Consider the following 21,251-nt stretch of genomic DNA (forward strand, 5'->3'; position numbering starts at 1 on the left):
CTACTAATGTAAGTTTTTATTATATGCCACTTTACAAGTATTCACTTTACAAGCTGGGCACTTTACAAGTGTTCTATGTGATACTCCCAAAAACCTTGTAAGGTATTGTTATGCTTACTTAGCAGGGGAGAAAGGAAGGCTCTGAGGGGTCAAGGAGCTTGCTCAAGGTCACACAGAGATTGGACCCGTGGGAACCTACACCCTAGGCTGGCTCTCAACCCAGAGGACCCCCGCAGCATCCCACCCTTTCTGAGTCCCCTCCCCTCCCTCCCTTGTTTAGCACTTGGAATATTTTCTGTGACCAAAGATGAATATAAAAGTTATAAGTCACTGAGGAAAAAAGATTGCTTAGGAGACTCGAGAGGCTATTTGGGGGAGGGCAGCCTTCCCAATGCAGGGTATTATTTCTGTACGTAGCCCCCGAGCTCATTCCCAAACCTAGCGGGGGATAGACACTCGCTCGGCTGGCACCCCAGGGCGGCACTGATCCCCAGGCTATGAATTCCGAGAGGTGGCTTCCTAGGCCCCGCCCCCGCGGGCGCCTGGACGCGGGTGCAGATCGCAGACCAGTGGGTGCCTACCCCCCGCCCCCGCGGGCGCCTGGACGCGGGTGCAGATCGCAGACCAGTGGGTGATCTTAATCTCGTGGTCCCGGGGTGGGTCCGAAGGATTCTCGGCTCAGTCAGGAACTTGAGCCTGGGACAGATGACTGGCTCCAGAAGTCTTTGCTGAAAAACAGTTAAAAAGCTAGGTCCCTTTTAGGTTGAAGACTTGAACCCCCTCCAGCCATTTGGCTTCTTTCCCGTGCCTATAGTCTTCCCTGTGTCCTAAAAAGTTGGCTCCAAAGTTTAAGGGGGTCCCAAAGTTCACAGGGATCCTAGGTAGAGGGCCAGGGGACCCAGCGTCACAGAGACACTGGCAGTCCCAGCTCCAGGACCCGAACCGGTGGGCGCAGGCAGGCAAGGGGCAGGAGCGCGCCTCCAGGTCGGGTCCACCTCTGGGGTACTAGAGGGAAGTACCGCGGGGGGTGGGGGCGGGGGTGGACAAGCCGGGGAGGGTGACCGACAGCGTGGCCAGCCACTGGCCGAGGGCGGCGAGGAGGCTTAGGCCGGCGTGAGTGCGTGCGTGTGTGCGTGAGTGTGAGCGCGAGGGTGAGTGTGTGAGCCTCCCCAACCCCCACCTGTTTGAAATGATTTTAAAATGCCAAAGCCAGATTGACCATATTTCAAAAGTTGCAAACAGTCGGGGTAAAACACGTGCACATGCCCCTACCCTGAAGTGATTAGCTGACTCGAGGGCAAGGAAAGAAAAGGAGGAATAAGAGGGGGGCGTAGAGGGGGCTAAATCTCCTTTTGGAGGATCGGTTTTAGGACCCAACGGGAAGCACACTGGAATCTCTCCCTTCGGGAAGGAGAGGTGGGGCGGGCCGGCCGGCAGGCGGCCGCGGGGCGCATGCGCGCGCGTCTCCTCTCGCCGGCCGCTGCGCTCGGCGGCGCGGAATAGAATGAACTGTAACAAAACAAGCTGAGCCTTTGTATCTGCTTAAAGGGGCCGCAGGCACTTCCCTCCTGTCCCCCCAACCCCCGCTCGGCAACCGCGTCTCCAGGGCTCCCAGCAACTGGCTGGAAGGGCTTCCCTCATCCTCAGGAACAGCCCGGCAGCGAGGAAAGGCGAGCCAGGCGGGAGGCAAAGAGGAGACACCGCATTTCTAAGAGGCAAGAAAGGAAGGAAGGGAGGAAAAAAAAAATAACCCAAGCGGCGCAGAGTGGACTCTGGTCCGGGAGAGAACGATCGGGCGCCGGAACGTGGACCGAGAAGCACCGGAATGCAAACAAAGCTCGCGGGCGCCTGTGCAGGGCTCGCGGGGAAGCCCAGAAAGTTTGTTTTATGATGGCTTGAGTGCGCGAGTGTGTGCAGGGGAGCGAGGCTGCCAAGTTTCTCTCTCCCGTTGCGTTATTTTGGGGGAGATGTCTCTCCCATGAACCAGCGGGGGCTTGGGGACTTGTGCTGTGGGGGGCACCTGTCTCTCATTGCATTATTATTTTTTGTGTGTGGGGGGGGGAGGAGGGGTGTAACCCATCATGTCGAGAGTGATCCAGAAGAAGAACCACTGGACTAGCAAGGTTCACGAATGCACTGTGAAGCGGGGACCCCAGGGTGAGCTGGGGGTGACGGTGCTGGGGGGAGCGGAGAATGGGGAGTTTCCGTATGTTGGAGCGGTGGCCGCGGCCGAAGCGGCGGGGCTTCCCGGCGGCGGCGAGGGCCCTCGGCTGGGCGAAGGGGAGCTGCTTCTGGAGGTGCAGGGGATCCGGGTGTCCGGCTTGCCCCGCTATGACGTGCTGGGAGTCATCGACAGCTGCAAGGAGGCCGTCACCTTCAAAGCCGTCAGACAAGGTAAGACGGGACGCGCCTCCGGGAGGCGCCCGCAAAACGGGGAGAGGCCTGCGGAGTGCCCTCCGCTGCATCTCGGTTTCCCGCGTTCCTTCTGCGAGCGCAGCTTGGAGGGGAAGTTGGGGCCGTGCGCCCTGTCGTGGTGAAATAAGCAAAGTTGTTGAGAGATGGTGGGTTGTTTGCCCACCTGCGTTGGTAAGGGGAGACTGGATTTGCGCCGGGAAGCGGGGAGACTTTTCCCAGGCCTTGTTTGCCAACCTGTTATCTCAGCCACCAAGTGCAGTGCCGCTTTGCTTGCGCCGGAAGGAGAGTTGGGAAACTGAGGCAGTGGCAAAGTGGACGGTCTCCGGGCCCTTCTGGGGGAGTGATGCAGCAAGCGCAGCCGCTGCATTCCTTTGCCACTTATCTGTTCACAGACCGGGAGAATGGGTATGAATGAGAAGAGGGGTCTGTGGTTACTGACGTCCTCCATCAGGAAATCGGCTTCACCTGGTATCCCTTCAGGTGGGTTGGGGTACGACCGCCCTGCGGTTCCTGTGCCCGCCTCCTGAAGATCCTGCATTCACCCCAGAGCTGGATGACGCATGTGTCTCTGTCGTGTGGCCCAGCCCCAGGCTTGGGGGGAGGGAAAGGAGTATTTCTGTCAGCGCGAATCAAGCCCAAGTTTATGCTGCCTCCACCACCACCACCACCACCGTCGTTATCCTTGATAATGATAATGGTAGTTACTCTGCATTGATAGCTTACTACGTGCCAGGCTCTGTGTTGAATGCTTTCCTTGGCTGTTTTGTTCTGATTCCCAATTCTGAGAGCGAGTTGTTTTTATAAACCCCAGGTTGCAGGTAAGGAAACCGGCATTGACATTGGATAAGTTAACTTGCTCAAGGTGACACAAATATCAGAAGTGAGGGCTTGACTCCTTAATACAAGCGGAGGAGGAAGAGGTGGGGGCATGACCCTCCTAGACTGGAGGGCTTGATTTCTAGGGGAGGGAATAAAGGCAGATTCCTCTCTTAGAAGCCTGTAGAGGAGTGCCCACGTCTTTGATGACTGCTGCTGGTGGGGAGTCCCTTGCCTCTGTGTGGTGCAGGTAAGGGGCTGTCCCTATATCAGTCCAACAGAGAAGGAGTTGATTCCCCTAAAGGATCACTTGCATGACCAAGTACCATGACACAGGTTCCTCTCCATGAAAGCACCAGAGGAAGTGGCAACGTTGAGCATGGTGAAAAGTTCCCATATGTGCCTGCGGGCCTGGAAGGGCAAGCAGCAGCTGGAGGAATGTGTTAAAGGAAAGAAGGGCTGGCTTGGGCTGAGCAGATCCTTGGAAACAGGCCTGTTCCAGATGAAACAGAGGAGGGGGCAGAAGGCTTTGTCAGGCCTTTTGGTAGTTTGAGGAGCGATGCACTGACTCTTAAGAAAAGTTCCTACCATTTAAGTCCTCATCTTCTACTTGGACACCTCTTCCAGGAAGCCCTCCAGCATGCTGCCATGCTGAACAAACCCTTCTCCCTTTGGGCTCTCCTAAATGTGTATGTTGTAGTTCTTTTACTTCCTCTGAACTGTGAGTTAGGCTCCTCTTCTCATTTCCGTACAAGAGACTGTGCCTTATTCATTGTGCATTTCCTCAGGCTTTGCTTGAGGTCTAACACCTTCTTTTCCTGAGAGTATGTCCTCAACAGTAACCTGGCTTGCCTTTAGGTATTACATAAGCTAATAAGTAGAAAGTGTGGAAAACAGGGCCTGCCACATAGTAAGTGCCCAATAAAGATGAGCCATTATTGTGTAAAATTGAATTTATTTATTTCTAAGCCTAGCTTTTGGTGTTAGGAACCTGGATTATGAATTCAGTGCCAGTACCTGGATTGTTAGGATTTGATAGAACTGTAGAGGAAACACCGTGTCAAAGCATTTGATGGGAGTAGCCACAGGTCTCCGTACGGGGCTATTTTGGAGAAACGGTTGGCGGAAGGACAGGCAGGGGTAGCTATCCATCTATTATCTGTCTAGTGGGTCCTGTATGGGGGCTTGTTTTTAATGTGCAGTATGCCACGTGTGCCTGAACCTCTTCTGTCCACCAGTCATCAGAGATCCAAGAGCCACTGTATCTAATCATGGTGGGTCAGATAATCAAGTGTGTTCAGAATCAGACACCTCTGGATGGAAAGGAAACTGTAGTGTCTCCAAATGTTATTTCCCTTCACCCAGAACCATTCTGTGTGCTGCACAGGACTGTTCCTAGCAGGTGTGTGCGTGCATGTAAATCTACTTCTACTCAGGAGAGCGTAAAGATGGGGATGGAATCCACTGCAGTGTGAAAGCTACTATTTTATGGGATAATTACATGGGCACAGTTCTTCCAACATCTTCATTATAGAAACATGGCACTAGGAAGCATTTCACCAGTCTTCCGTTCCCCCTATACCAAGAACATGAGTTAAATTGTATGACAGGATTGCTCTTACTATGTCTTCATTACTATGTTGTAATCATATATTAGATAAACTCATCCTCGGTGTGTGGCAAAGGAAAATGTTACTTTTGTGTCTCCTGCACCCTGAGCTAGCCACTCCCAGAGACACAGGGCACTTTGGGTACCGTCGGTATGGAAATGTCACGGTCTTCTTGTGGGAGAAAATTCTGCTGTTTCTATTTCATGGCAGCTCCCTGGAAAGATGCACAGACTAAAATAGTCTGTAGCAAATGGTATTATATGAAGCGGGACTGGATTGTGAAGGAACCAAGCTAAATGGATCTACCAGGTTAGACTTGGTTCATTTTATTTTATTTATTTATTTTAAGATTTTATTTATTTATTTGACAGAGAGAGAAAGGGAGAGCATGAGCGGGGGTGTGGGGTGGTAGGGAGCAGCAAGCCGAGGGAGAGGGAGAAGCAGGTTACCCGTGGAGCAGGGAGTCCAACTCAGGGCTTGATCCCAGGATCCTGGGATCACTAGAACTTGGTTCATTTTAGATGGGGAAGACAGTCTTTTGTCACAAAGTGCGTAAAAAAATGTACAGATACATATATATGTTACATAAAATATGTTATTTTGAAAAAAATGCTATTTTGTATTATATATATATAAAGTATAAAGCATATACTTTATACTTTGTAAGTATATATTTACTTGTAGTGAAATGCACAGATCTTTAGTATATAGTTTGATGAATTTTGACAAATGTATATGTTCATTTTTTCTTTACCCAAATCAAGATATAGAACATTTCTGTTACTCTAGAAATTTCCCTCCTGTCCCTTTCTGGTCAGTTCCCGACACCTCCTCCAGAGACAAAGGCTATCTGATTTCCTTTATCATGAATTAATTTTGTCTATTATTGATGTTCATATGAATGAAATAATGCCATATGTACTCGTTTGTATCTGAGTTTTTACACTCAAAATATTTTGCAGATTTCATATTGTGTCATTGATTTATTTATTTATTTATTTAAAAAAAAGATTTTATTTATTTGACAGAGATCACAAGTAGGCAGAGAGGCAGGCAGAGAGAGATGAGGAAGCAGGCTCCCTGCTGAGCAGAGAGCCCAATGCGGGGCTCTATCCCAGAACCCTGGGATCATGACCTGAGCCGAAGGCAGAGGCTTTAACCCACTGAGCCACCCAGGCGCCCCTGGTTTTTTTTTTTTTTTTTTTTAAGTTTATATATATATATTTATTTATTTTTTATTTTTTATTTTTTTTTAAGTCATCTCTTTACCCATCATAAGGCTCAAATTTACAACCCCATGATCAAGAGTCACATTGCTGTGCTGACAGAGTCAGCCAGGCACCCTTCATTGTTCTTTATTGTTGATTACTATTCCATTGTAGGAATACACACACCAGTTTTTAAAATATTTTTGCTTGTCATTGGGCTTTGGACTACTTGCCATTTTTCACTATTGTGAATATAGGTGCCAAAATATTCCAATTGCTCTGCATTTTTGCCGGTCTTCAATCTTGTGTGTCGTTTGAATTGTAGCCATCCTAGTATATGTGGAAACAGAAAAAAGGGTGATTAAGGAAACTTTGCTATAGGATATAAGCTAAGCACTTGTTTTAGAATGTGCCAGGCCTGAGGTGAAAGTAGTGCTTTATGGACATTTTTTTTTTTATTTCTCGCCCCTGGACACAGGTGTCCAGAACTGAGGTCCGCAGAGTTTGGGTAGCCTTTCCAAGAGTCATCATACAGCTGGCAGAAGTCAAGTTGACAGGCAGCTGTGTTGGATGCCAAGAGCCCCTGCTCCTCATTCCTGGGTCGGCATGTCTCAGAGTAGGGCCCCCAGACCAGTGGCCAAAGCGTCACCTGGGACTGGCTAGACACTGGAATTCCTGGACCCCACCCCAGTGATGCTGACTCCCAAACTCTGAAACTCCTGGAGGCGGAGCCTGTGGGGCAGTATTAAAGAGGCCCTGGGGTGATTCCACGGCGTGCCCAGTTTTGAGAATCACTGCCTGAAGGTACGGACTGACACTTAGAAAAGGACACATGACACAGCTGACTTGGGTTCCAGAACAGGCTTTGCCAGCTAGTGCTGTCATCTCGGGCAAGTCACCCTCTCTGGTCCGACCTTTCTTCATTTTTTCATGCCAGAAATAAAATGGCCATGGCCCGTAGGTCCTTTGCATTCCTGAAATGCTGCACTTTCATGAGTAACCCTGACTGCAAAAGCTTAAGGTGGTGTGATTGTAGTTTCCCCAAGTGGTGGTATCCTAGGTCATGCTTACATATTTTCGTAGGTGAAGTCTGTGGTTTTGCAAATTGCCCGGAAGCCAAAACCGCCCACATTTTAGACAGAGCAGGGACAGTAAATAAGACACAGCTTAGAAACCACACCACCACCACCAGACCCTTTTCCTCACTGAAATGAGGGTGTTATGACCACACACAATTGAATAGAGTTCTTTGTGCCTTTTTATGTTTTGTTCTGATGTGTGTGTTTATTTTTGACCCATTGGACTACACTACAATAGCTCTGTAACAAAGTCATTCTCATTTTATTTTATTTTTTAAAGATTTTTTTATGTATTTGGGGCTGAGGATGGGGGAGAGGGAGGGAGAAGCAGACTCCCGGTGGAACAGGGAGCCTGATGCAGGGCTCGATCCCAGGACACTGGGATCATGACCTGAGTTGGAGGGAGATGCTTTACTGACTGAGCCACCCAGGCGCCCCAGTCGTACTCGTTTTACAACACAGGGGCCTGTCTTTCTTGGTGTCCCGTGAATTCTGCTTCATGGTCTCTGGGTTTGCTTATTCATCCCTGAGATGGTCACAAGATGGATTCTTTTCCTTAGTGTTCCTTCAGAGAGAAGATCATTGAGCTTCCCATGGTAGTGTGCTGCTAGATGGTTAACAACCCGCTCTGGTGGAGGCAAGCCTCAGATCTGTAGCATATCTGGAGTGGGGAAGAGATATGTTTAATCCATTCTACAGAGCCAGTATGAGCTCGTCCCAGCATACCCCTGACCTCCCTATAAGACAGCTCTTGAGTTATAAGCCATCCCTTCATCCTGCATTGTGCCTGCATAGCCTTGTCCCAATTTAAAATTATCTTCTGTTTCTTCTTTTTTTAAAGTTAATTAATTAAAAAAAAATAATCTCTACACCCAGTGTGGGGTTTGAACTCACAACCCCAGATCAAGTGTCACATGTTCTACCTGCTGAGCCAACCGTGTGCCCCTTGTTTCTTCTTTTTTGTCTGTCTCTCCTCCCCCTAGAATGTAAGGTCTGTGAAAACAAGGAGCTTTTCTCACTTGCTTACCCCTCTATTTCCCAGGGCCTGAAACAGTAGCTGGCAAATCCTAGGTGCTCATTCACATTTGCTGGACACGTGAATGGATTTTCCTTTGTGGCTTCTCATTCGTATGATATGTGCAGACTAGGCTGTCTACATCCTTCCCCCTTTACTGCCCATTCATCTTTTATTTCTTCTGACTTAGGATCCTAATACGTTCATTTTTCCCTTCACCAGATCTTCCAATCAGCTGATTCCCTGTTTCTAATAATTTATACGGAGCTATAAATAAGTAAATGACCGACAAGGCTTAATGAATTATATTGAAGTATTTCTGCTTGTTGACTCTTGCTGGAGTTTAAGAAGGGAAATTTCAGATGCTGAGCAGGCAGGATGGTGAGGGGCTTCCCCGTTTTTTGTTGATATGGGGTCTGCTCTATGTCAGCGTCCGTAAGAATGACACCTTACGTCTGTTTTTTTGTACCATTGTCCCTGAATACAATTTTTCCAGCCAACAGCAAATCAGATCTTTGCTGCAGAAAACAGTCTGATTTTTGTCCTCTCTTGCTCTTAAATTGAGCTTTGTGTTTATAGGTCTTTTTTTTTAAACTTAAACTTTCAAAATCAATCTTTATATTCTTTGTGCTGAAAGACCACTCTCCAAAGGGTATTTTTAGGTTACCCTGTGGAACATTCCACAGCTTTTAGAAAAAATAATGCAAGGACAGGCAACCCAACTTGTCCATTGTTTCCAGTGGCCACCCTTGGCCAATGGCCTTGTTCTTTAAAAATAGATTCACTTGACCTTATGATGCAATGGCATACAGTTGGCTCACTGCATATGTTGGCATTCATTACCCAGCTAGTCTAGGAGGGCAGAATTGATGATATCCACCAAGGGGAATTAAGTGGTTTATAAGAGAAAACATTCTGACATCTCCTTACCACAAGGGTTTACATGAAGGATGTTGCTTTATAAACGATGGTTATTTAATGCAAAACACCAGTCTCTGATGTTAGTGGTCCCTTCCTTGAGTCTGTATATATGTGTAACAGGATATACTGATTTTGTGTACGCTGAGAATAAAGGCTGTCAAATTTGCTAAGGGCTGACATTCGCATCCTAAAAAAGTAGGTTACTGCATTCTTGCCTGTCTTTATGCAGCTTCTATGCGAGATCTATAACCTTGAAAAATCCCTCATAAACACTAGAGCTTTGCTGTGCGGCACCCCTATGGATGTCTGCGTTGATATGGTGTTTCTTGTGAATTTGTTTTTGTGTTTCCATGGCTGTACCCCCACAGATGTCAAGGACATGCCTATCGCATGGTTGTCTACTTTGTAGTAAAGTGTCCTATGTAGAGCCCGGAATGTTCTGGATGCTAACCTTTCTGAAGGCATGACGTAAAATTAGAGGATGGAATTTGAACAAGTTCTTGTGTGATTAAATAATGCTCTTCTCTTTTTATGGCTAAGTAATTAAAGAATGGAGTAACCCATTACTTATAATCATTTCTTCAGTCTTCATCTCAGACTGAAAACTGACGTCCTCACAGTGACTCACGAGGTTCCCTCCCATGATCTGGTGCATGACATTTCACCCCTCCCCCACCCCCCACAACAACTCCGGTCCATGATCTGCTAGTTCCCACCGTGAAGGCTTGCTGCCTCCTGAACTTCAGGTCTTTCCCAAATGTCGCCTTCTCCATGACACCTTCTTCGACGACATTGTTGGAAGCTGTAACTCCACTGCTGTTCGTTACCCTCTGTAGCCTTTCTCTGCTTTATTTCACTCCATTTCAGGGAGCTTGCTTCAAAATAAGTTAAAATCCTTATTTTGTCTCTCCTAGAAGAGAAGCTCTGGGAGGGCAGGGACACTGTGGGTGTGTTTCGTGCTGCATCCCCAGGACCGAGAGCAGGGCCTGGTGCGTCCTTGTGGCAAGAGCATCTGTTGAACGTCTGCTGTCAAATGGAGAACTCAAATAACTCTCCCCTGAGCTCGGTTGCCTCTGAAAATTCCCATATTTGAAAGTCTCTGAAAATGTGGGTAATTCATGACGGCTCACATTAACCCCGATGTGGGTTTGTCATTGGCAGTCTGTGAGTGTGGCTGAGTAGAGCTTAGCCGGTGGATCGAGGAATCTTCTTGAAGGCAGCTTTGGCAGCCGGTTTCAGCTGGTCTTCATGTGACGGGTTTCGGGCAGCCCCTGAGCGTGTCAGGGAACTTTGCAAACTCTTTCACCCTCAAACGGACTGTGAGAAGTTCTTCTGGGCACTGCCAGCTGTGTGTAGAGACTTTTTCTGTTACTACCTCCATTGTCATGAGAAAGAATTACAGAAGAGAATGACATTCTCCCCGCTCAGGCGTCCACCCCACAGTGATTGCCATCAGAGGCATTCGTGTGCACCTTTAATGGGACACAGTTCTGTTTTCCACAATAAGACTAATCTTTCAGCCTGTCATGAGACAAGACTGGAAGCTCTCTTATGGGCAGTGGCCTGATGGTGCAATTAAAAGGGGATTATGGTGTGATAAGCCATGTTTCAGAATTATTGTTCTATATGGTGTTAACAGGACAGCAGAACTGCTTGTAAGATAACCCACTAATATCCATGTAGCGATGTGTTATACATGTGTAGGTTTTGGACTTAAGCTGGTGTGGATTAGAAGCCAGAATTTTGAATTTGCTAGCCAGGTGACTCAGGGCAAGACACTTCACCTCTTTGGGCCAGGGTTTTCTCATCTGAAAATGGGGCTAAGAGCGATACCTACCTACTTTCTAGAGTTGATGGAAGAATAAAAGGAGGAGGTTTAAGTAAACCACATGGCACGGGGCCTGGCCCATAGCTCAGTATATGTTGGCTTCTGTTATTGTCTGAATGTTCCTCATTTGAAAGCACTCCAAAGAGAAGAAAGAATCTCCTGAGAGATAGAAATTGTGGTATAAGTTTCCTGGAGAGCTTTTTAAAGTCTAGAAAAAAAGCTTCATTTTTCTGCATTATTCAGATGCCACTTTTTTGAAACGGCTGTGGTTGGATGAGTTCGGACAAGTGAGAAGGAAACTCTGGACCTTACCATGTGTAGGTAGAACTTCTCTCACATTGTCCCCAGTGGTGACATACTGATTCTAATTATTGTCATCGGGTCCCAGGTTGTACGAAGATGTAGGGGACGGAGAAGTCCTCTCTCTCTTTCCTGGAAGTCCCAAGGAGAATGATCCTGGAGAACGTGACACGGAGATCCTCTGACCTTCCTGGCACTGTATTTGGGCTCCCACATCACGGGTGGCAAGGGAAGCAGTGGGGCTTGGGGTTATAAGGGTTTGGAGTCAGACTGGGTAGGTTCAAATCCAGACCCTGCCATTTCCAGCTGAGCGACCCTGGGCGCGTTAACCTGCCAGAACTCCATTTTCCCAGTTGAAAATGAGAGTAATGCCTACCTCATTGGTTGCTTGGGAGGATTAAATGGGAAAATGTACCCAGAACACTTAATCCTCTGCTTGGCATATAGGCAGGGCTTGCCAAAATACCTACATAATAGCAGCTGTGATGATTTTCTGTTGAGAAATGGACACCATCGGTGAGTTCCTCTAAAGCAGTGATTTAAAATGGACGGTGGTTCTGCCTACTCGGGGACATTTGGCATTGCCTGTAAGCCTATTTGGTTGTTACAACTCAGGACGGGGGAGTGCTGCTGGCACGTCGGGAGTGGAGGCTAGGGAGGCTGCAGAACATCCTACAGTGTACAATACCGCCCCCCTCTCCCCAGGGGAGAGTTATCCGTCCCCAAACGACCAAAGGCTGAGGTTGAGAAACCCTGGTCTAATGTATAACTTCAGGGTCGAGACCGGGAATCTGAATTAGGAGCAATAAACTAATCGTAATTGTTATTTATGGATCTTCTGATAGGTTACTGAGACCCAGGTTAGGGTTTTGCCTGGGTAGATGATGTCATTCTCATTTTAGCCATGAGAAAAATGAGCTAGGAGAGGTCACATCATTTATCCTCACCCCCAGGCACCTGACCCCGGTGAGATTCAAGTTCAGATCTGCCTGTTTCCAAAATTTGTGTCCTAGGAGTGTGTTGACTTCGTAGCCGGGAGCCCCTAGGTCCTTCTACTGGGGGGGTCACTGCGGATGCTGCCTGAGAGGGTGCAGCATGCTTGGTGACCCCACTGAGGATAGGCCTAAAAATAAATTCCCAGAGTGTTAAAGGGCCGGAACCCAGAACGAGCCACTCCGTATTGTCAGGCTCTAGTTACTTGCTTTCCTCTGTTTGCCTTATTCTCCGTCACCAACACTGTCATTTCCTTCCTCCTCTGTGCCCTCTTTTTTCTCCCCCACGCACATCATGATTTCAAGACAATAGTGTCTTGTCATTGCCGATTTGCCTGTCTGTCTCCCCTACTGGATTATGTGTTTCTTGAATTCTTGAAGGTAACATCCCTGTTCTCTGTTTGCCACCTCTGACCTGTGTAGGTGCTCGAGAAATATCTGCTCAGTTGAATTCTTTGGAGGGTAACGAGTAGGCATAACTTTTAACTCAATTAAAAAAAAAAATTCTTGCTTAAGATCTTGTTGGCTAGAAACTCCGTGGCTTATTTTTAAGGCATATTAAATATACTTAGCCATATGTCTGACTTTCCGTGATGATTTAAGATGGTTCTCTGCCAGTTGTTGTAGCATTTTGAACTGTGGGGAAAATATTGAATTAATTGTGTTGAAGGTCTTAGAGGGCCTGTATTCTGACCAGATGTGTGCAGGGATTGAGCCTGTTGCTTACGTCATGTGGCCACGGAAGGCATCGCTTCGCCTTGATTTAAATAGAGTCAGTATTTTACCACCTGGATCCTTGGCCAAGCGTTAGAATTTACATCTGATGGGGAGAGCATGCTCATTTCCTCCTCCAACTATCAGCCTGTTTAAGTCTGTGTGACTTGGTTAAGAATTCAGAACTCTAGATCAAGTTGTTAAAAAAGAACTTTCCTTGGTCTTAGAGCATGTGGATTTTTTTTTTTTTTTTAACCGAGCATCGGCATCTAGATTTTGGTTTCTAATCTTTTAAAAAACTCAAATATACTGTGACCTCACAGAACCGTCACTCATCATTTATAGTTGGTGTGTGCTCCCATAGCTCATGTTTTTCCCCCCTGTGAAAGTTACTTATTTCATTTAAACAATGTGTATAATACAGAACGATGTGAATATGAAGGGAGAATGTACCTACATTGTCTGTAATCCCATTCAGAGAAATAACACACATTCATACTGTACTTATAGCCAAACACTCGCGCGTGCGCGCGCACGCACACACACCCTTTTTTTTTTTTTTTTAAAGATTTTAAAAAAATCTTTGACACAGAGAGAGAGATCACAAGGAGGCAGAGAGGCAGACAGAGAGAGAGGGGGAAGCAGGCTTCCCGCTGAGCAGAGAGCCGGATGCGGGGCTCGATCCCAGGACCCTGAGACCATGTCTTCCTGAGCCAAAGGCAGAGGCTTAACCCACTGAGCCACCCGGGCGCCCCACACTTTTTCTTTCTTTCTTTTTTTTTTTTTGGTAGTTTTTTTTAGGAGGGTCTGTTTCTCATGAAAATTGGATAATATGACACATGCTGTTTTGTGGAATTTTTTTTGTGTGTGTGTGCCTAACAGTATATCGTGGATGATTTTTCTATACTACCAATATATCTATTTTGTCATTTCAATGGCTGTAGAATCGTTTCTGGTTGTGCAATAACAACCATGCTTTGAGGATGGACGTGGAACGTGTAGGTTGTTTTCCTTTCCTATTTTATGCAATAAATTGATGAATATCCTTATACTTACATTGTACTGAACCTCTTCAGATATTTTCCTTGTACCGAGGTCTAGAACGCTTGGCTCACATGAATTTTATCTTCTTATTTATTTATTTATTATTATTTTTAAAGGTTTTATTTATTTGACAGAGATCACAAGCAGGCAGAGAGAGGAGGAAGCAGGCTCCCTGCTGAGCAGAGAGCGCGATGTGGGGCTCGATCCCAGGACCCTGGGATCATGACCCAAGCTGAAGGCAGAGGCTTTAACCCACTGAGCCACCCAGGCACCCCTTCTTATTTATTTATTACAAAGATTTTATTTATTAGAGAGAGAGAGAGCAAGGGGAAGCACAGAGGGAGAAGGAGAGAGAGAGGCTTCCAAGCAGACTCTGCACGGAGCATGGAGCCTGACAAGGGACTTGATCTCATGACCCCGAGATCATGACCTGAACTAAAACAAGAGTCAGACACCCATCCGACTCAGCCACCCAGACTCCCCTGAATTTTTTCTTCTTCTTCTTCTTTTTTAAATTTTATTTGTTTATTTGATAGAGATCACAAGTAGGTAGAGAGGCAGGCAGAGAGAGCAGGGGAAGCAGGCTCCCTGCTGAGCAGAGAGCCCGATGCGGGGCTCGATCCCAGGACCCTGAGATCATGACCTGAGCCGAAGGCAGCGACTTAACCCACTGAGCCACCCAGGTGCCCCTGAATTTTATCTTCTTAAGGCTTTTATCTTCTTCTTTTTTTTTTTTTATTTTTTTATTTTTTTTTATTTGACAGAGAGAGAAATCACAAGTAGGCAGAGAGGCAGGCAGATAGGAAGGGAGAAGCAGGCTCCCTGCTGAGCAGAGAGCCCGATGTGGGGCTCGATCCCAGGACCCTGGGATCACGACCCGAGCCGAAGGCAGAGGCTTAACCCACTGAGCCACCCAGGTGCCCCAAGGCTTTTATCTTCTTAAGACTCAGAGAGGATATCAACTTGTATCCCTGGCGCTTGTGGGAGTCTTGTATTTCTTTATCTACCTCATTTATAACATATACTACCTAGCCCTGGATTTTTTTTTTTTTCCTTTTTTAATAATAGGACTTACAAACGGAAATGCTGAGTATGTATTCCAAAGGGCATTAGGGACTGATGGGGTCTGGGGTAAACTGGAAGGACACATTTTGTTCAGAGGGAGCAGTTGCTACTTTGCTTCAGCCTATTGCTGACATGGGGGGACATTGGCCACTGGTGCCAGATTTTTCAAATTTTAAAGACAATCCAGAAGGTTGAATTGTTAAAAAACGCACTTTGAGAATTTAAAAATGTTGGTTCAGGCTTCTTCCAAAAGCATGGATGAACCCAACAAAACACATCTGGGAGCCGTATTTGGTCTGGGCGATGATCTTGTGGCCCCTTGTTTATGTGTTTGTCTCTCTCACTTGATGTCTCTCACACTTCATCTGTTCAAGAGCTGTAATCTCATTTCTTACTCCTGTCTGTATTTTCAGAGCCCAGGATAGTGACCAATTCACAGCGACGGTCAATAAATATGTGTTGAAGTGAATAATAAGTTCCAGAAGCGGTCCAGTTTGTCCCTGTAGTCTGCTGGAGGCCCAGCTGGTGACAGCTCCCCCATTCTAGTTGTGAGGAGCTGGGGAGAGGATATATTTTGACAGCTGATTATAATTCTTGGAGTATTTTGTCTCAGGGTCCTGGTCTGCTGAGTCTTTGAACTGGGTGCAAAATGGCATCTTGATGATGACATTTTTATGAATGCATCCTGGGAATGGTATATGTTTTCTGCTCTGAGATAATTTTACTGTGAAATGTGTGGCCTTCCAAATTAAAAAAAAATGAGGGAGTTTTAGGTATACCTCTTAGGTTTTAAATATAGCAGGAAAATCTCCAGTAACACAACTTTCTTGGATATTGTACGGATAAATCAGGACCCTGGCCTTTACTCCAAGCATAGATGCTTTCAGAACATGATTAACCTCTATGACCGGTGGGTATCTGTTCTTCTGCACCAGGATTATATGGTAGAATTTTGTTTTTGGAAAATGAAAGTGGGCTTTCTTGCTTTTCTACCTGTGAAATGGCTTCTTCTGCTTTGCATAATTCATGTCAGGCACCAGGTTTGCTGTGCGAGGATGGGGAAGGGGACTTAGATAATTCAGATTATAGGTTCAGTCAGTGCAGTTTTTCTGTCAAGGAGCCAAGCAAGGAAAGACCTCTATAAAATGAAAACTACAGAGTTGGCAGCAAAAGCCCAAGATGGAGTTTGGATTTTGCTAGGTTTGAATTTGGACTGTGTTTCTTTTCTTTCCTTCTCTTGTCCCCGTCCTTCTCTCCATATCTCCATCCCTGATTCAAAGTAAGAACATTCTTTTTTTTTTTTTTTTTAAATTAAATTAATTTATTTGAGAGAGAGAGAGAGAGAGAGGAGCAGACTCCTCCACTTGAGCAGGAAGCCTGACTCGGGCTCGATCCTGGACCCGGAGATCATGACCTGAGCCGAAGGCAGATGCCTAACTGACTGAGCCACCCAGGGGCCCCCAGAATAAGAACATTCTAATAGACCATCCAGGAAGTTAAATTGTAGATAGTATATTCTCTATGTACATAATCCAGGACTTGGGATGTGAGACAGAATTAAAGAGTTTTCATCTTGAGACTCTGTGTCCTATCTACTTCGTTTGTTATGGTAACAACTTTTGGGGCACTCAGAATTCTCCCAAGTTGGCATGAAATTTGGGTTCCTTTCTACTTTAAAATGCTCAAGATTAAGATGTACCTGGAGAAGCTTATAGTCCATGGTGTTTTAGGCTGGGTGATCCTTGACAAGATTCCTGAGCTTTGGTCTTTGGTAAAGGGAAGAAGGGTCTCTAGCCATACTGTATGGTACCTTAGCACCCAGCCTCAGGTGGGCACCTCCACAGTGTAGATGAGAAGTACAAGAGTGTTATCTCAATATTGATGTATTATCTATGTATGTATGTGTATGTGTGTGTGTATGTATATATATATATATATATCTCATTGTTTATAAGAGAAGTCAGAGAGAGGGGATGCCCAGCAAAGGAAAAATTCATGTAGCTGTTGCCTATTTCTGTCTAAGTCTGTGGGAAAATACTGCCAGAAGGAAGAAAGGCCCTGGCTTTCTTAAGCGATGTGAATCCCTCTCTGATACAGTTTAGCTAAAAATCTAAGCTCAAGGCACGCCTGGCTGGCTTGGTCAGTAGAGCATGCAACTCTTGGTCTCTGGGTCGTGAGTTCGAGATCCATCTTGAGGGTAGGAGGTTACTTTAAAAATAATGGAAGCTCCAGCTCTTCTCTGTGAAATAATTATCTCTAAGGAAGACATTTGTGGAAAGAAGGCATTAATGGGAATGATATTTGGTTTTTACTATTGGAATCTTTTTTGGTAGAAGGAGCCTCTCCCTGGGGGTTTAATAAAACCTGGTGAGTCACCCTTTTGCCTGAATTCCTGAGGGAAAAGAGACATCAAGAAAAGTCTGTGGGGGGTGGGGAGGTAAGAGGTGGAATTTACAGCCCTGTGCACCTGTTACCAGGCACTTATATTCACCTGATGGTTGCTAACAGATTGCAGGCAGGGCGGCTTGGAGAAAATGATCAGCTTTGGCAACAGTGGGCCACAAATTGAGTTAGGGTGAATGGAAAATGCATCAGAATTACCTGGGGGAGTTTTCAAGCTCTGGGCATCTGGGGTTGACTTCATTAGTGATTCTGAGTCATGTCTTCCTGCCCAGTGGATGCCTCAGCTCCAAAGAACGGTCCACAGGGTGGTCACTGGTTTGTATCATCCAGGGTGTTTATTAAATGCGGGGATTACTAGGCTCTAGCTCAGACCCATGCAGTCAGAATCCTGGGGTGTGTGTGGGGAGTTTGGGGGGACGGGGGTGGGCCGTGTGAATCCACAGTGTTTAAACAAGTTCTGACTGATTGTGGGAAGTCCAAGCTGGAGGCTCCTGGCTCTACAACATTGGCCTTTTCCATTCCAGTTACCTAATAAATGATGGTGACAGACCCCATTCTACGCTTGAATGAACACTGATTGGGGAAGGGAGTCAAGAATAGGAAGATAAGGGGCACCTGGGTGGCTCAGTCGTTAAGCATCTGCCTTTGGCTCAGGTCATGATCCCAGGGTCTCGGGGTCGAGCCCTGCATCGGGCTCCCTGCTTGGTGGGAAGCCTGCTTCTCCCTTTCCCACTCGCCCTGCTTGTGTTCCCTCTCTCATTGTGTCTCTCTCTGACAAATAAATAAATAAAATCTTAAAAAAAAAAAATAAAAGAAAGGGGTGCCTGGGTGGCTCAGTCTTAAGTGTCTGCCTTTGGCTCAGGTCATGGTCCCAGGGTCCTGGGATCAAGCCCCGAATAGGGCTCCCTGCTCAGCGGGAGGCCTGCTTCTCTCTCTCCCACTTCCCCTGCTTGTGTTCCCTTTCTCACTGTGTCTCTCTCTGTCAAATAATAAATTTTAAAAAAAATCTTAAAAAAAAAAAAAGACTAATTGAGTTATTTGAGCTAAAAGTTCTTCTACAGTGGCAAATACTGGGTGTGTGGATATGTGTTGTGGAAGGTTATTTTCTTGCTTCAGGATCCCAGCAGCAGTTGGATCATTGACAGAGACCTCTTCCCCAGCACCACAGCCACCATGTTGAGATAGAAAAGGAGCTCTGGAGGAAACATGGTGCTCTCCGGTAGAAATGTGCGCAGTGATGGAGATATTCTTCGCCCACAGTGCCCAATGTTGAATCCACTAGCCCCTGGTGGAGATTGTGTACTTATAACGTGGTGAGTGTGGTTCCATTTCATTAGCCACACAATGAAAATGAAAAAGGTAAATTTTCTTCACATGTAATTGATTTAAATCTAACCCTCAGTTGTGGCTAGCGTCTACCAGATGGAATGGCGCAGGAGACGATCCTGTTACAAGTGGTGAGGACAGTCATGGGGCTTCGTTGTCACATCCAGCTGCTCCAAGAGGAAGAGGCCAGAGTGACACTTTGGGTTGACGCTTGTTAAATGTGGAAGCTTGGGATAAGTAGTTTTGAAGTGTCCCTTGATGATTTGGGTCACTGTGTTTACTGATGACATTTTTCTTAAAGAACCTCATTGTATGGCACTGTGCTGATTTTCCCAAAGTGCTTTGTGTGGAACAGCTATGTTCTGTGAGGCTGGGGAGGAGGTTTTTTTCTGTGGACTGGTCTGTCTCCGGCACCTTATATATTGGGATGGTTGAACAGATCATTTCAGTTTGAGTATTTTATCCAGAGGGGAAGACTAAGTTATCCTGGGATGGTAGAAACCATTTTATCACCTTGACGCTTTTGGTTACAACTAATAAAAAAAACAACTCAGTGGCTTAAACAACAAAGGGGATTAGCTGATATATGGAACTTAAGGATTTCAGAAGAAGATGGGAGCTTCAGGTACAGCTTGAATAGGGCATAGGTCGTATTTCTCTCATTTGCTTCAGAGCTGCCCCTCGCCCATCTGGTTGACTTTGTTCACATTAGAAAGTATCTCTCTTCTGGGCAGACATCATCCCAGCACAGCCTGGAGAGGCTATAGGTGAAGACAGGACCTAGATATTGTAAGGGACAGCCTCACAATGACTTTAGTTGTTTGCAGATTGGTGACCGTTGCCAAAGGGGGGGGGGGGGACATTCCTGCTTATTCTTCCTTCTAGAAAGAGGCCCTGAGGTATGCCCCATCCTGGGTGCTGAGTCGCTTAGGTCTGCAGTCCCTGTTCCGATCCCTGAGGCCTGAGCCCTCACCTCCCCACTTGTCATATGCTCTGCCTGTTGGGCTTCAAGTTTGGGAGCAAAAACCAGGGAAAGAAGATGAAAACCCACCATGCCAACGATAGCAGATGAGCGCTTGTCAGGTCACACTATGCTCTGAAGGCCATATGTGCATGATCTTTAGTCCTCAGCGCGAGCTGTGAAGTGCGTGTCCAATCTTCCCGTTCTACGGGTGAGGACCCTGACGCTTGAGAAGTGGTTCCTAGTGCCAGGTTACCCAGCGGATAAAGGGACAGCGAGGAGCTTCCTCCAGCTTGGAGATGCTCCAGGCTCCCACTGGGATGCTGCATTAGTGCCTTTGTAGCCTGTGATGAGATCCCCTTCAGACAGTACTGCTCCGTTGTGTGAATTTGGAGTACAGAACTTTCTGGAACGTGTTCTGAGGAAAGCTGGAAGCTGGGTGCTCTTCTCGGCACTTGGGCAGGCCGCCGTCTCTGTGCCTGGGGTGGGGGGGGTTGGGTAGGTGTGGCAAGCCTGGCCCCTTGCGGCTGTGAGCTTCTCCGTTTGTCCATCTGTGGCTTCACCATGAGCAGGACTAGACGTAAGTGCCTGTATCTTTCGGCACTGACCAACACAACTTTCTCCTCAGACACAGTCCTGGGTGCGCTTAGGGACCCAGCAAAGTCGTAGTCAACTTTTCAAAAGTTGTGGTTAAAATAGACATAACATAAAACTTACCATTTTTGCCATTATTTAAATGTATGGCTCAGGGGCCTTCTGTACAACCACCACTGGACCTTCTGTCTTGATAAATCTGACGACTTCTAGGTGCTCATGTAAGTGGAACCATACGGTATTTGCCCTGTCGCGAGAGGCTCATTTCACTCCACACTGTGCCCACAGGCTTTGTCTGTGTTGTAGCACGTTAGAACCTCCTTCCTCGTAAAGGCTGAGTAGTACTCCTTTTTTTTAAAAAATAAAGATTTTATTTATTCATTTGACAGAGAGTGTGCAAGTAGGCAGAGTGGCAGGTAGAGAGAGAGGGAGGAGCAGACTCCCCGCTGATCAGGGAGCCTGGTGCAGGGCTCGAACCCAGGACCCCAGGATCCTGACCTGAGCCAAAGGCAGATGCTTAACTGAAGGCAGCTGGTTAACCGACTGAGCCACCCAGGCACTCCAAGGGCTGAGTAATATTCCACCGTGTGGATAGACCACAGTTTGTTTTTATCCTTTCATCCATGAGTGAATGAATGCTTGGGGGTTGTTTCCCCCTTGTTTTATTTGGTTTCGTCTTCCTGCTGCCCTCAGAAGCGGGTGCAGTTAGGTTTTCTTGATGTCTTGGGCCTCCTCCCTTCTGAGTTCTTCCTTGTCCTAGTAGCCTGACCCTTCCAGGGCTGTCAGGACTCTCCCTTGCCTGTCTCTTCTAGCTCTGAGGATGGGGACTTGATTGCCTGGGGGAGCATCGCTAACATGTGTCCTCATCATCTCTGCGGCACTGAGAGCAGGTGGCCAAGGGGCCAAGGGGCTTTGGTCCCACAGCTGGTCCTGCTGTGGCCAACTTCCCACCTTCCTGGG

The 21,251-nt window shown here is 46.8% G+C and overlaps 1 protein-coding gene across 9 annotated transcripts in view; it reads left to right on the plus strand.

Moving 5' to 3' along the window:
• The first annotated feature begins 1,501 nt into the window (after positions 1–1,501).
• MAGI1 (membrane associated guanylate kinase, WW and PDZ domain containing 1) overlaps positions 1,502–21,251 on the plus strand; it is a 635,349-nt gene continuing 615,599 nt past the window's right edge. For all 9 annotated transcript variants that reach the window (XM_080808970.1, XM_080808971.1, XM_080808972.1 and 6 more), the window contains exon 1: positions 1,502–2,394. In XM_080808970.1, coding sequence (XP_080665096.1) covers positions 2,082–2,394 — 313 coding nt within the window. In that variant the 5' untranslated portion in view covers positions 1,502–2,081. The remainder of the gene's footprint in view (positions 2,395–21,251) is intronic.

The sequence above is a fragment of the Martes martes genome (assembly GCF_963455335.1).
Source record: "Martes martes genome assembly, chromosome: 1".
Classification (NCBI taxonomy): Eukaryota; Metazoa; Chordata; class Mammalia; order Carnivora; family Mustelidae; genus Martes; species Martes martes.